Here is a 13,434-nt window from a genome sequence, read left to right as displayed (position 1 = left end):
GGGCATAGCTAAGGGAAAACTACAAAATATTCAGCTTCTTTGGAGGCCAGGTAATAAGGCTTCCATCAACCTGCTATGGGTTCAGGAGGGTAAGCAGCTTTTCTATCAAGTGTGGATTGGTAGCCTTGCTTGATTTAAATGAGTGATTTCAGCTGTTAGGAAGCAGGAAATGGTGCTGGATTACAAAGAGACAACCAAAACTAACACAAACACACATAGGCTTCCTGGTATGTAAATTATTTTTGAGGTTAGAGATCCCCTTTTACAGAATTTAGTACATAACAGATTCAAAGACCAAACTTTTTGACCTCCCAATATTAAATAACTAAATGTGCAAAAGAATCACCATTAAATAGGACATCAAAAGCTATACATTTTCTATGAAACAATATGTGCACAGATTTTCAAAGCTGTGAAAATGCAATAAAGAGCACAACACATTTTGGTCACTTTATTAAATGACATTAAATAGTTTAAGTTTCAACTACTAAACAGCACTTTGAATGGTGAAAACACAGATAGTATTATTGTCATACTTGAATGCTTTTCTTTAAAAACACAATTCCAGTCCTTATATATATTACAAAACAGCCTTAAAGGAAGAAGTGACATCTTTTCTACAGTACTTAAGATACTCAATACGAAACTGAAAAGCAGTCTAAACAGAAACAAAGGCAAGTCTTCACAGCTGTATGATTTCAGCAGCCAAAGCTGGATGATGGACCGAAACATTACTATACAACTGGGACAAAACATATACAATATCACAATACTAAGCAAAAACGCTTTACACCCAAAGAAATAAAACAGGTTACAAAATGTGGAGAATTTAGCAGGCAAAACTGTATTACAAGCAACATTTTAAATCGTCATTTTTTAAGCCATTGCAACTATTTAAAACATCTAAAACAAATAGAAAAATGAGCCTTTTAGTATCTTAATTGATGTGATTTTGTCTTTAAATATTTGTTAAAGCTTGATGTTATACTCAAAGTACATATTATGTAGCTAAAATGTCAAGTGAGAAGAGTGTATGCAAAGTGGTCCAAGTTTTATTTCAAACTCTCTTAGTTCCAATTAATCCTTTCTATGTATTACTCCTTAAGTCATAGTTTCATCCATGGTGAAAAAGGTTTAGAAGGTTGCCTAAAATTTTTACATCCATGTCTTTGAGCAAGTAATCAGACCATGTTGAAAGTTCTCAGGTCTAGTAAATCAGGTTTAAAGTATTCTGGACTTGCAGAAATACCAACTGACAACAGCTGGCCATTGTGTACTGCCTTTAAATACTTCTCATAAATCTTGTCCTTTTCATTCTTCTAAAGTAAAAACATATCTCCCCCATCCCAATTAAATAAACTTGATTATATGGCTGGCACAATATCCAAATATATGGAATTTGTTAGTGATAACTCACCATGGTAAAGTGGGAGGGGGGATGGAGTGGATCCACCTAACCTCACAAATTCTGTATCACAAACCTTAGTGCTCTTGGATGTTTACCACTAGTTCTTTCATGATAAAAATGGAAATCTCTTAATCATCCAAATAACTCAAAACAGTTCTAGCTAATGTTAAACTCATTCTAATCCAGTGATACCTAGAGCAATTCCGCCACCCAACTTTCATTTTTTATGCAATTCCTTAGCTATTTCCACTACCTGTTACATCACCATCTCAAAAATGGTTTTGCCTTGTTGAGTTGACTCCCATAGTCTAACAATCTTTTTCTTCAAGGAACTCAAGCAACCAAATTGTACATGAATAAACTCATAGGTCATTTTATAGGCTTGGATTAAGAAAAACAACAATGTAATGGTTTTCTAGTAAAAGTTCATAAAAGGGTAGTAGATGAATTTTGATCCTAAAACTGCCTCACGGATCTAAACTAAAAAAAAATCAAACTTTGAAATGTAAGTTATTTAAGATAACATAGGAAAGTTGAGGGAAAAGAACATAAGGGTGACAGAAAAGAGGAAGAGCATAGAAGCCAGTGATCCTTATCTTTCGGAGGAATTATTTCACAATACTGACAGTACTGGGAATTATTAAAGCACATTCCTCATGTGAACTTAAGAAGTCAGCAATGGTTCTGCCATTTTGATATTTATAGAACAGGGTGTGACCCTACAACCACACCATCATCCTTAACCTCCTAAAATGCTAGAACTTGATTTTGTTAGTCCACATCCCACTGCCAGCAACAGGATGAAGCACTAGCACTGGCACAAAGCAGTTAGGAGGTGTGCTTTATATTAGTGCCAGGAGCGAGAAAATTCATGTGTGGGAGATAATCCACAACCCTGAAATTTTACCAGTAATTATTTAAGCACATATAAGTGAAAATAAAAAATGGCCGAAAGACTAAAGAAGAAAAAGGAATTCTCTTCTTAGGCTATACTTAAGGCTGTTTATACAATGCTAAGATAACTGCAAGACTCCTCCAAGTTTTAGAGCAGTAGTATTTGAGAATATTGCACACAATTCTGTGTCAAAGATAACCCTTAGTTTCTAACTTTCAGTCACGGAGATAACAGCAGGAGCCGAGTTGCAGACTTCAGTCAAAAGAACATTAAAACCATTTCAATCACTTTAATAAAGAAATGGATTAAGTACAAAAGTATTTTATAACTTGAGGAATCAACTCTAAGAACTCAGCTGTGTATTTTTACATGTAAAGAACGAATATATAAATCTGTATTCTTTGCTAAATTCATTAATTTTATGACAATTTTATGGTCGCTAAAAGCAGGCATAAAAATTTAGAGAGGAAATCTGTGGAGTTGTTACTGTTATGGAAGGACTTGTTTTCACTGAAAACAATTTGAAATATCTTCTGTACTCAATGTGTGTAAGAAGATTCTAGGCAACATCACTGACAAATGTCAGGAAAAAATGGTATGCCCTATTAAAAAAAATTAAAACTAATATGGAAGATTGGCATTTAAGGGGACCAAACTATTTATACAGTTGAGTTCTGTTAAGTCATTGATTCCTAAAAAAATAAAAGATCTTTCTATGATTTTAACAATCCATTTAAGCTTAGTGCAAAATCACATTGATTTCCCTTGGGAAGGTCCTGGATTTTTGCTTCTCATTGGGGGTGGTGCACGTTGCAATGGTGGTGGCTGCATACCACCAGCTACTGACTGATACATTCCTCTCATATCAATTTGCTGGTAGTTAGAAGGATTCATGATTAAATTTGGAGGCTTTGGCATCATGAGGTGACCCAGTGTTGCTTGTTGATAAGTCATTTGTTGTTGTTGCTGCTGATTGTACTGCTGCTGGAGCCTTCGGTTCATAAGTATTCGCTGAACACAGCTGATTAACTAAAGAGAGAAAAGGGAGAGCATGTTACAAGTGCATGACCTGTCTCAAAGAGGCAAATATCAAGTTTTAAGTTAAAATCAATTTGTTAAGGGTGTACCATACCAAAAGGAAAACACATTATTGTTATCACCATTACTAATTTGAGGCATTCACAAGACCATTACTGTAGAAACCAGTTAGTAACACCATTTAGGGCTAAATTTTCTTAATGACTTGACTACAGTATTGCAATGCAAGCAGTATTTAGGTTAGTTGCCATAGTAACTGTCCTGCGCTATGATTAGTTTCAAGTATTAGTTACAGCACTTTTTGTCAAGTCTCATTTCTTGTTCATTCTTCTGAATATTTCACATAATGACAGACAAACATTTTTAGTGACAAACACCAAAGGGGAAAAGCACTTGCAGTGGGAATAATTCCTACTTGGACTATCTCAAATTTCCTAAGATAATCTGAAATCAATAATTCTACAGCGCTTTCTAAGTAAAATTCATGCCACAGAAATTGATTCCCTGCAGTCAAGAGTTGAAATTTCCCACTGAAAGGCAGATGGCTGGCAAACAACTATGCTGGGAAAAAATGATCAAAGGTCCTGGAATATGCTAGCCTTTTAAAGAATTAAATAATTTAATAGGAACTGGTGACATATATCATCTATAGCTCCACTTTTTTTTTTTACTCTCAAATATATTAAAAAGTATACTTATTTTGGGAAGGTGTTTAAAAATGGTAAATATGGTAAAAGTTTGGCAAAAATTCTTTTTAAAAAAATTTTTTTTAATGTTTATTTATTTTTGAGACAGAGAGAGACAGAGCATGAACGAGGGAGGGTCAGAGAGAGAGGGAGACACAGAATCCAAAGCAGGCTCCAGGCTCTGAGCTGTCAGCACAGAGCCCGACGCGGGGCTTGAACGCACGGACTGTGATATCATGACCTGAGCCAAAGTCGGACGCCCAACTGACAGCCACCCAGGCGCCCCTGGCAAAAATTCCTTTTTAAATGTCCAGACTACATAACATATAAAATTATGTGAAAGAGATCCTACATAATCTTCAAGGAGACCCACTTGGGAAGTTGTTGCTCTTCTGTAATCTGGTAACCAACATATTACACCTTTACTTGACATTATTAGGTTTTCTGACAATACTTCTTCCAGGAACAACCAATGACCCAGCCAGCCAGCCATATGAGGAAGGGATGGTTATTGACACAGATGTCACACAAACCCATTATTATGAATTCAAGAAAATTGGACATAACTTAGAAATAGTCAAACTCTTACCATTTGTTGTTTTGTCAATACATCATTGTAGATTGCTTCTCTTCGTTTAACATCAAGCTCCTGACTGGCTTGTCTACTTAATGCTAACGCCTGTACTTGGGCCTCTGAGAGATTCATGTTTTCTTTCCACTAAAAGAAAAAGGTTCTATTTACTCCTTATTGCAGTACATTGAGGAAAAATAATTAAGGTACTTAAAAATACTCAGGATTTTAAAAGTTTTTTTTCTCTCTCCTTTATTCTTTTCTAAAGAAAACAAGGATGTAAAAAGCAAGGCACTAAGTTATCCACCGTTGTACAAGGTTTGGCTATCTCTGGAGTGAAACTACTTGGATTTAATTGGTGCAACAGATAAAACTTGTTTATGTAAACAACACATACATTTCTATGACTGACTGATTTCCCATTTCTTAGATATTACCCATTTCTCTTTTGTGCCAGCTTTTAGGTAAAATTGCTGAATTATAGCTTGACACTATTATCCAGTTTACGAGCATTTTACTATTGCCAATAAAGATATAAAAATTATGCTGTTTTCCCCACAGAAGGAGTGAAGCAAACAACAATTAAAAATTAAAACAAATTAGGGGAGGGACAATATTGCAAGTTGGAGTAAGACAACTGCCAATTAACTTACTACAGCTGAAATTATATCTTCAAGAGGCTGAATCCTCACTGCCGTTACACTGTTCGTTGCTTCCACAACCTTTTCTCTTCCTTGATTAATGAGGTCCTAGAAGAATATAAGAAATCTTACATAGGGCATATAAAAGATGGCCTGGTTGTAAAGTATAAGGATCCTTCCTCTTGCCAATTGATAGCACTTGTTTTCTTTGTAAATGTTTATTTATTTATTTTGGGGGGGGGGGCAGAGAAAGAGGGAGAGAATCCCAAGCAGACTCTGCACTGTCAGCACAGAGCCCAACTTGAGGCTCAATCTCCTGAACCGTGAGATCATGACCTGAACCCAAATCAAGAGTCAGGCGCATAACTGTCTGAGCCACCCAGGCACCCCTTTTATATAGCATTTGGTTTTAAAACTCTTCAAATAATTGAAAAGCAGAAAACTGCAGCATCAATAAAGTGGGTAAAACGCATCAGTGAGGGTCTTGTTAGGAAGATAAAAGTTTGGGTTTGCACCAGTAATTTATAAATTTAAATACATTTTAAAAAGGAAACAACACTTTCAATTAAGTTATTACATTATTGGTATAATAAAACCTAATCTTTCTTATTTAATTTATAATTGACTCTTAATTAACTTATTTCATACTGAACATTATCATATACTTAATGCTGCATCTCCATTGCATCACAATGTAAATGAATGTATTCTATTTTCAAACATTAAGTTAATTTGTTTATTCAAAATATTTTATAACTGAAGAAAGTTCTATTTCCCCAGCTAGTCAGCTGCCTATTGTTCCTTAATTAAAACAATTCAAACAACATTAATTCAAGGCCTAATTCTCTTGTGCTCTGAACAAACCACATTCTACCATACTATGTTGGTTCAAAAGGGTCAACAAAATAAAAGAAAAATTTCTTGGTCTATTCAGAGGTAATCTTTTGGAGAATGTGATATTCCTGCATAGGGAACCCTCAACAACAGGCACTTGAAATTGCCTTTAATTCAAGTTAAACTACTTTTGTACTTCACAACTTACCTCCAGCTGTTGATTACTCATTGCTGACAGGGCTCCCAAATTGAAAGGAATATAAGGAGTTTGAGAGTTGAAACTGACAGGGGGTAAATTGGTCCCAGTTGGTATGTTGAAACGCATGGTCAGTCCCTAAAAACAAAAAATTATGCACTTTCCACATTGTGATTTAAAACTTGAAATTCTACATCACCTACTGGTTTAGAAAAGAATCCACATTCTCAGATCTAAGAAATTATTAACACTCTTCCACACACAAACAAAACACCCTTTTCACCCGAAACCAAGATCTTATTACACAGAAAGTTTTAACCCCTAAAGGTGTATTCTTTTTTTCTGATAATTCCCACAGAATGGGGCAACTCAGAGAATTCTAATGAGACTCCTAACATAACATTAACGTTAAAGAAGTTTGGTACAATGAGTTAGGAGTTTAAAGAATTCAGGTATTAGGATAAGGTTTCCCATGCTCAGGCACATTTTTGCTCAAGTGGATTGGTGTTTAAAATAAACATGGAAGGAATTATTTTAAATAAAGTTGCTGTTGGAGAGTGACATTAATTTCCAATAATGGAATATTTTTGTGTTCTGACAGTCAAAATTTAGATTTCAGGTACACATGCTAAAGCAACATTTACTCCTACCTCCAAACTCTAAGCTCCTGTATATCTGTTACTAGAATGAGGGTGTTGATGGGAGTTAAGTGATGCTAAATATATAGCTTCCCACTAATCTCTCAATTCAGCAAGTGCTAAGCAGAAATGGGGTTACTACACTTTAAGTGGAAACTATTTTCTTCTTTCCTTTCCTCTCACCCTACCCCAAAAGGTAGCCAAAAGCCCATACACTGACTCTCATATTGTTCCTGAAGACTCACTATTATTATTACTTATTCCAAACGTGACCCTTTTCTTACTCACCTCTCTTTCAAATGAGTAACACAAATACAAAAACCAAAAAGCATTTTGAATGAACTACCTTCTTCTCTGCTTCATACTCAGCCCAAGCTGCTTTTCTTTCTTCTTCAGTCAACTCTTCTTCTTCTTTGTGGTCCAAAAGAGAATCGTGCTCATGATATCCTACGATGTGTTCTTTATGTATTTGAAGAAGTTCTGCAAGTATGGTGTCCTGTTTAGAGGGGTTGAAATAACAGAGAATTATTTTTTCTCTCTGGATCCTACCTCCAAAGTTCTTTGGCCTACTGTCAGACTAGAAACTAGACACTGGCTGCTACACATATTTCTGATATATATGATATAAATTACTTAGAAAACAGTCACAATACATGCAACACCAGCCTCTTATGTAAGAACTTTCTATATAACAATGTTTATATAAGCGTGTTTTAGGGGTTCAATTTTTTAAATGACTACTTTTCAGCTTCAAGGTTTTTTTCCTCCAACTTTCTTCTAATTTTTCATATGTAGTGCTTTGTATTTTGCTTTTTTTTTAAGATTTTATTTTTTAAGTAATGTCTACACCCAATGTGGGGCTTGAACTCACAACCCCGAGATCAAGAGTTGCATGCTCTACTAACTGAGCCAGTCAGGTGCCCCATGTTTTGTACTTTGTTCTGAGTTGATAATAAATGCTAATATAAGTCTGCTTAAATAAGAGATTACATTGGATGTGCATGCTAAAAATCATAGCTACTCCTGTTTATACATATTTAACAACTTTATTTTCACAATCACTTTGGCTACCAACCACTATACTACCGAAAACCAAATCTAAATTAATCTAAACAGCTACAGGACAATTTGACTAGAACATATAGCCCTTATACTTCAACTGTACAAAGGTCAAATATAAATTACACTGAAAAGACCCATGGGTCAAATTTAAACTGATACACATTGTTTATCAATTTATTACAATTTTTTTAAGTCATAGTGTCTTAAGTCAGTCTTTTAAGGTTAAAAAAATTAAAAGCTTGAAAACTAGGATCATTTATATACTTAGTAAGAACAACCAAACTCCTGTTCTGTGTAATTACAGTTATGAGAGGGACACAAAGAGAGGCTGGGAGAAAGGGGTTAAAGTGAACCATAGATATGTTACTTGCTAATAAAAAATTAAAATACTCACAAGTTGTTTATTAAGAAATCACAGATGAAAACCTGGATATATAAAAGGCAAATTAATTCACTTTACAAAAGGATTTTTCATAGCTTCTAACAGCAAGTTCTTTTAGAACACACCTTCTAAATTGAGTGTGAATCTAGTGAAGTAACAAATAATTATAGGGCAAGGGAAAGGTTGCAGAGGTATATAGTACATTAAATGTAATCTACATCTAATAATGCTTAATGCCTTCCTAAATTTCAGCACAGACAAAGGCCACGCTTGAAAATAATTCTGTCTTTACATCTCCATCCACCCCCAGAGTATAAGGTCCAATGCATGGTAGGAGCTCAAATGTCTGTTAAATAACTCAAGTGAAAAATTCAAATTATGAGGCCCTAAGTTTTTTCTGTACATAGCAAATGCTAACACTATTTCCAAGTATTCTGAATATCTGGTATTATGTCAATAACTCTTAATCTCGCTACCCCCATAAACACCTGAAATAATAATTTCATCATTCCATGAAATAAAAGGAATTGATTTCCTTAATGAATACAGCTGTAATAATTCATTTTGACATGATGTGCTATTTCTTTTGTTGAAAACCAATAACATTAAAAGATTACACAAATGAGAGGGCTCAAGAAAGCCTAAAGGCAGAATACATAGATGCTAACAGGTTCAATTCTTCTGAAATGCTAACTAAACATTTCTCTTCTACACCAGTGTAGAAATCTATCATCAAAGCTGACTTCCCATATAAAGTCATATGCCATATAAAACAGGTTTATAATCACTAGATAGATCTCCAGAGTTCACAGTTACTGACCAAGCAGGCAGGGAGATAGGCCAATGTGATTAAATTCTATTAAAAGATAATGCCTTCCTTATGTGTAGGTCTCCCATGCTCACCCCCAACCATGACTCAAGAGAGAGGTATATAATAAAACCAGATAACACTAAATATTTTTAGTAAGTGACCATGACAAATACAATTAGGAAAGTAATCTATTCTACAAAATACCAAATAAATTATAAGGTAGAAATGTTCTATGGATAGTCCCTAATTTTACTTCTGTTAAGCAAGAAATGATGTTCTTAACCATATCAAAAATAACTTCATTTCTCTAAGAAAGAAACCTAAGAGAAAGACCAAGAGAATTGTGTGCTAGGAACTGAATTTATTTTCAGCTGTGCCACTGATTCTCTCTGTAACAATGAATAATTTAGTCTAGCTATGACTGTCACTTAAACATGAATGAAATCCTCTCTACTCACATGTCTAACAGGATGATACGAGAATAGCAAAAATAGATGAAACACCCAATTCTTTGGAAATAAATCCTCCGTCAATTAAGTGCAGTGTTTATTTCACAATTATAAACACCACAGTTAATACATTACTTTTTTATAGTTAGAGAGAAAGCCTTTCCAGAGATGCACATATGCAATGTACATGTGCACACGCGCACACACACTCTCATATATACCCTTTAAAAAATGTCTGCATTATTAGGGAGTTTTATCAAGTCAACCCTTATCATCCTATAATTTCAAAGTCCAAATTTATCACCTTGGAATTGGTAGAAACCTATGTCAAGAGAGGCAAAGTAACTTGTTCCAGTCACACAACTAACACTAACTGGGACCAGAAGGTGAATTTCCTGACTTCTATCCAGTGATCATTGTATCACATTATAAAGAATGACCACGGTTTTGTTTTTTGTTTTTGTTTTTGAGAGGAGGGAGGGGCAGAAGGAAAGTGAGAGGGAGAGGAAGAATCTTAAGCAGGCTCCACGCCCAGCTGAAATCAAGAGTGGGACACTTAACCGACTGAGCCACCCAGGCACCCCAAGAATGAAATATTTTGAGGCATAGTTAGTTCCTCCATTTCCCAGATCTGTTCTCTTATATTAAAAAAGACTGAAGGATTCCAGGGGTGGGAGAAACCCAAGTATGTCTATTTTCCCCTGACTTTTTAACACTTTTGTACTTTTTGAAGTTTTTTTGAAGCATATGTTAATCTTTTAATAAAAGGAAATCTAAAAACTGAAGCAAACACAATTCTCAGAAACAAATCTGTGAAAGGCCAGTTCGTGCTTAGCCTAAACCTGACATGAACTATTTTACCATTTTCATCTTCTGGAGATAGTCATCCTAGGACACCCCACTTCCAAAACATTAGTCTTCTCCCCACCAATTCCAGACTTAAGATCTATCCTATCAAGTCAAGCATGATTGCTTTATTAAGGTCAGATTATGGTAGAGACTCAGCTTCTGTCCATACATTCACTTTCCTTTTGACCCACAGCCAACTGAAATGCCAGTAAGTCAGAGGAGAAATGCATGTGACATTGTTTTGTATTATTAAAAAATTTTGGACCCTTTCCCCCAAATATTAGCTCCCTCCGAACATCAAGCCAAAACACCACTGAAATTGCTCTTCTATTGGCTACAACACTTCCTTCTTTTCAAAGAATTTAAAAAAATACAGAAACAATGCTAATGTCCTATTTTAAAACCTAGAAATAACTAATGGTAACACCTGTCATATATTTCTACACACATTCACATTTTAAACTCACACTCACACACACGTTTTCACATAAAAATGGTATTGTACTACAGTTTTGAAAACACTTTTCTGAATTATTATCTTTCCATGGACATCATTTTACATCAAATACAAACCATAATTTTTAATGGCTGCAAGATGCTTACAAAGTATATAGATATACCTTATAATCTATTTAATTATTCTCCTACTTAATTAAGGGTTTATTAAGACATTTAGGCCACTTCCAGTATTCATTATGACCAATTCTGCAATGAAATACATTAATGGACAATTTTAATGTATTTCAACCATTTGTTCATACAATAACTATGCTGATAATACTCAAGGACTTAATGTTTACAACAATCTTCACTGTAACAAAGAAAAGACACTACATGTTAAATTAACTGATTTTTATAGGAACAAGATTCATTTTACACAGCTCACGAGGGCATGAGACAAAAGCACGAGGGCAAAAATGTTTCTTTCCTCTAGAGTGCTGTTTGAGACAAAAGAGAAAGATACAGAATTTCTGATATAAACTGTTTCTACATCTTTCCCTTTGTAAATTAACTGTAGCATACTGCCAATACAAGAAACAGATGATGAGATTAAAACAGCAAAGAAAAACGTGTAACAGAATTCTCAGAATATTTCTTTGGGAAAAACAGTTTTGCAAGTCTAGAGCAAATTATACAAGTTAATAAAGAAAAATTTCATCCCAATGTACAACACAATCAGTGGAGAGGCTTTTTGTTTCTTCCCTTTGAAGCATGTATTTATTAGTTGCTATAGCAACACTATTATTGAAAACAATACTGGAACAGAATCCACAATCACTAGGCCAACAGTCATGAAAATGAGGTTTAAATTATATCCAAATGTGTACCTTTTCTTTGTCTAAACTTTATTTTCCTTCAGTAAGTGAAAAAGCTTACAAGCTGGGAAAAAGCATGGTCTATATTCTAGGTAACAGCTAAGTTAGCTTAAGCTTTAAAAATGACTGGTTTAATTAATAAAATAAAATTAATGATAAATTAAAAGTTTAAGTTAATTTATTTAGAAGTTTAAAGTATTTGGCAAGCTGACAAAAATTCCCATCTAATCAATTCTGAAATTCAACCTTGAAAATAAAAATTTTAAAAACAATCAAGTCTTTGCCTAAGGGTGGGGGCAGGGGTTTGCCATGTTTCAAAATATTTTGCTTGCCATCACTTTGAATTTGAATTTTATAATATCTGGAAATAAAATGCCACTGGAACACATAAGTGCCACAGGACCCATTCAAAAGCTATGAAAAAATCCTTTTATTACTTCAATAAGTCTAGATTTTTAGTAAAGAAACTTAATATTCCTGGTAAAAAAAAAAAAAAGTTTCTACTTTCAAATTTGAAGCCTGTTCCAAACTGGAAAAAAAAAAGCAACATACTTGAAAAGTAACTAGGGAGCTACTGAATAAAGTTCATGTACTACCTCATATGAGATTTTTAGGTCAAGAGTACATAACTTCTGCCAAAAAGCATTTATAAACATATCCAGATTCCCAAATTGTAGGTATAAAAAAGACAGTGACAACTACAGAACTTGTCACTTTCAAATAAGGAAAAGGCAGGCCTGCCAAACTGACTTTGGTGGAAGGTAAGAGCCAAACTCTCCTTTGATAAGAATGGTTTCTACTCAATTTAACATTCAAAGAACTAGATAGTATATTGAGTATTTAGCCTTTAAAAACTGGTTATCCGTTATAATTACTACATAAGCCACATGCCATTCAATGTGGGGTAGTGTCATTCCAGATTTTACAAGACTGCAGTGACTTTCTAGAGGTTACAGCTTTCCAAGTAGAGCCTGAAATGGAACTTGATTCTCAAGCTATACAATGTGGGGTTCATATTATCTCTTTATTTCATAAACACTGTTAACATCCTCTAACTATAGCTATGCTGTAAAAAGGATACAGATAGAAGGAAGACGTATGAAATAGGAATGAAAGCAGATATTTAGCAGTTCAAATTACATTTTAAAGAAAGAAAACATTAAACGATGAAAGACAAAATAGTAAAAACAAAATATACAAATATGGTCATCTATCTAGTGATTCTTGTACTGACCAAATCTCTCATGCAAATTATATTCCTTTAAGGGTTCAAAGTAATGAATATGATATAAACATCTTGGTCATGAAAACATCATTAACTGAAGAGATAGAAGGAAGCATTCACCTACTTAATTCCCCTAAAAGTATCACAGCCTAAATTTTCCACTGCTCCTATTCCTAGAATGTTACAAGGCATATTCTGAATCAGCCAACCTAACCAATCAAGTAACATACTTTAGGATAGTAATATACAGATACTGTAGCACTCAAGTACTTTATATTAATTCAGGATCACTGATCATTCCAACATGTTAGTTATGTCCTTCTGAACTCTCATAAATTGTTGTATTTTCATTTTCGTTTGTTTCCATATATATTTTAATTTCTTCTCTAATTGCCTGGTTGACCCACTCATTCGTTAGTAGGGTGTTCTTTAA

The 13,434-nt window shown here is 34.3% G+C and overlaps 1 protein-coding gene across 9 annotated transcripts in view; it reads right to left on the bottom strand.

Annotated features, from left to right (window-relative positions):
• Window positions 1-401: 401 nt before the first annotated feature.
• ATRX (ATRX chromatin remodeler) overlaps window positions 402-13,434 on the bottom strand; it is a 314,027-nt gene continuing 300,994 nt past the window's right edge. For all 9 annotated transcript variants that reach the window (XM_081792922.1, XM_081792916.1, XM_081792915.1 and 6 more), the window contains 5 exons: window positions 7,254-7,403; window positions 6,282-6,407; window positions 5,252-5,347; window positions 4,617-4,745; window positions 402-3,332 (listed from right to left, as the gene is read on the bottom strand). In XM_081792922.1, the coding sequence (XP_081649048.1) occupies window positions 3,054-3,332; window positions 4,617-4,745; window positions 5,252-5,347; window positions 6,282-6,407; window positions 7,254-7,403 (780 nt within the window). In that variant the 3' untranslated portion in view covers window positions 402-3,053. The remainder of the gene's footprint in view (window positions 3,333-4,616; window positions 4,746-5,251; window positions 5,348-6,281; window positions 6,408-7,253; window positions 7,404-13,434) is intronic.

This window comes from Panthera onca, chromosome X, assembly GCF_046562875.1.
Source record: "Panthera onca isolate mPanOnc1 chromosome X, mPanOnc1 haplotype 2, whole genome shotgun sequence".
NCBI lineage: Eukaryota > Metazoa > Chordata > Mammalia > Carnivora > Felidae > Panthera > Panthera onca.
Note: the sequence above shows the minus strand (reverse complement) of the source record. Positions and strands in the feature narration are given on the sequence as shown.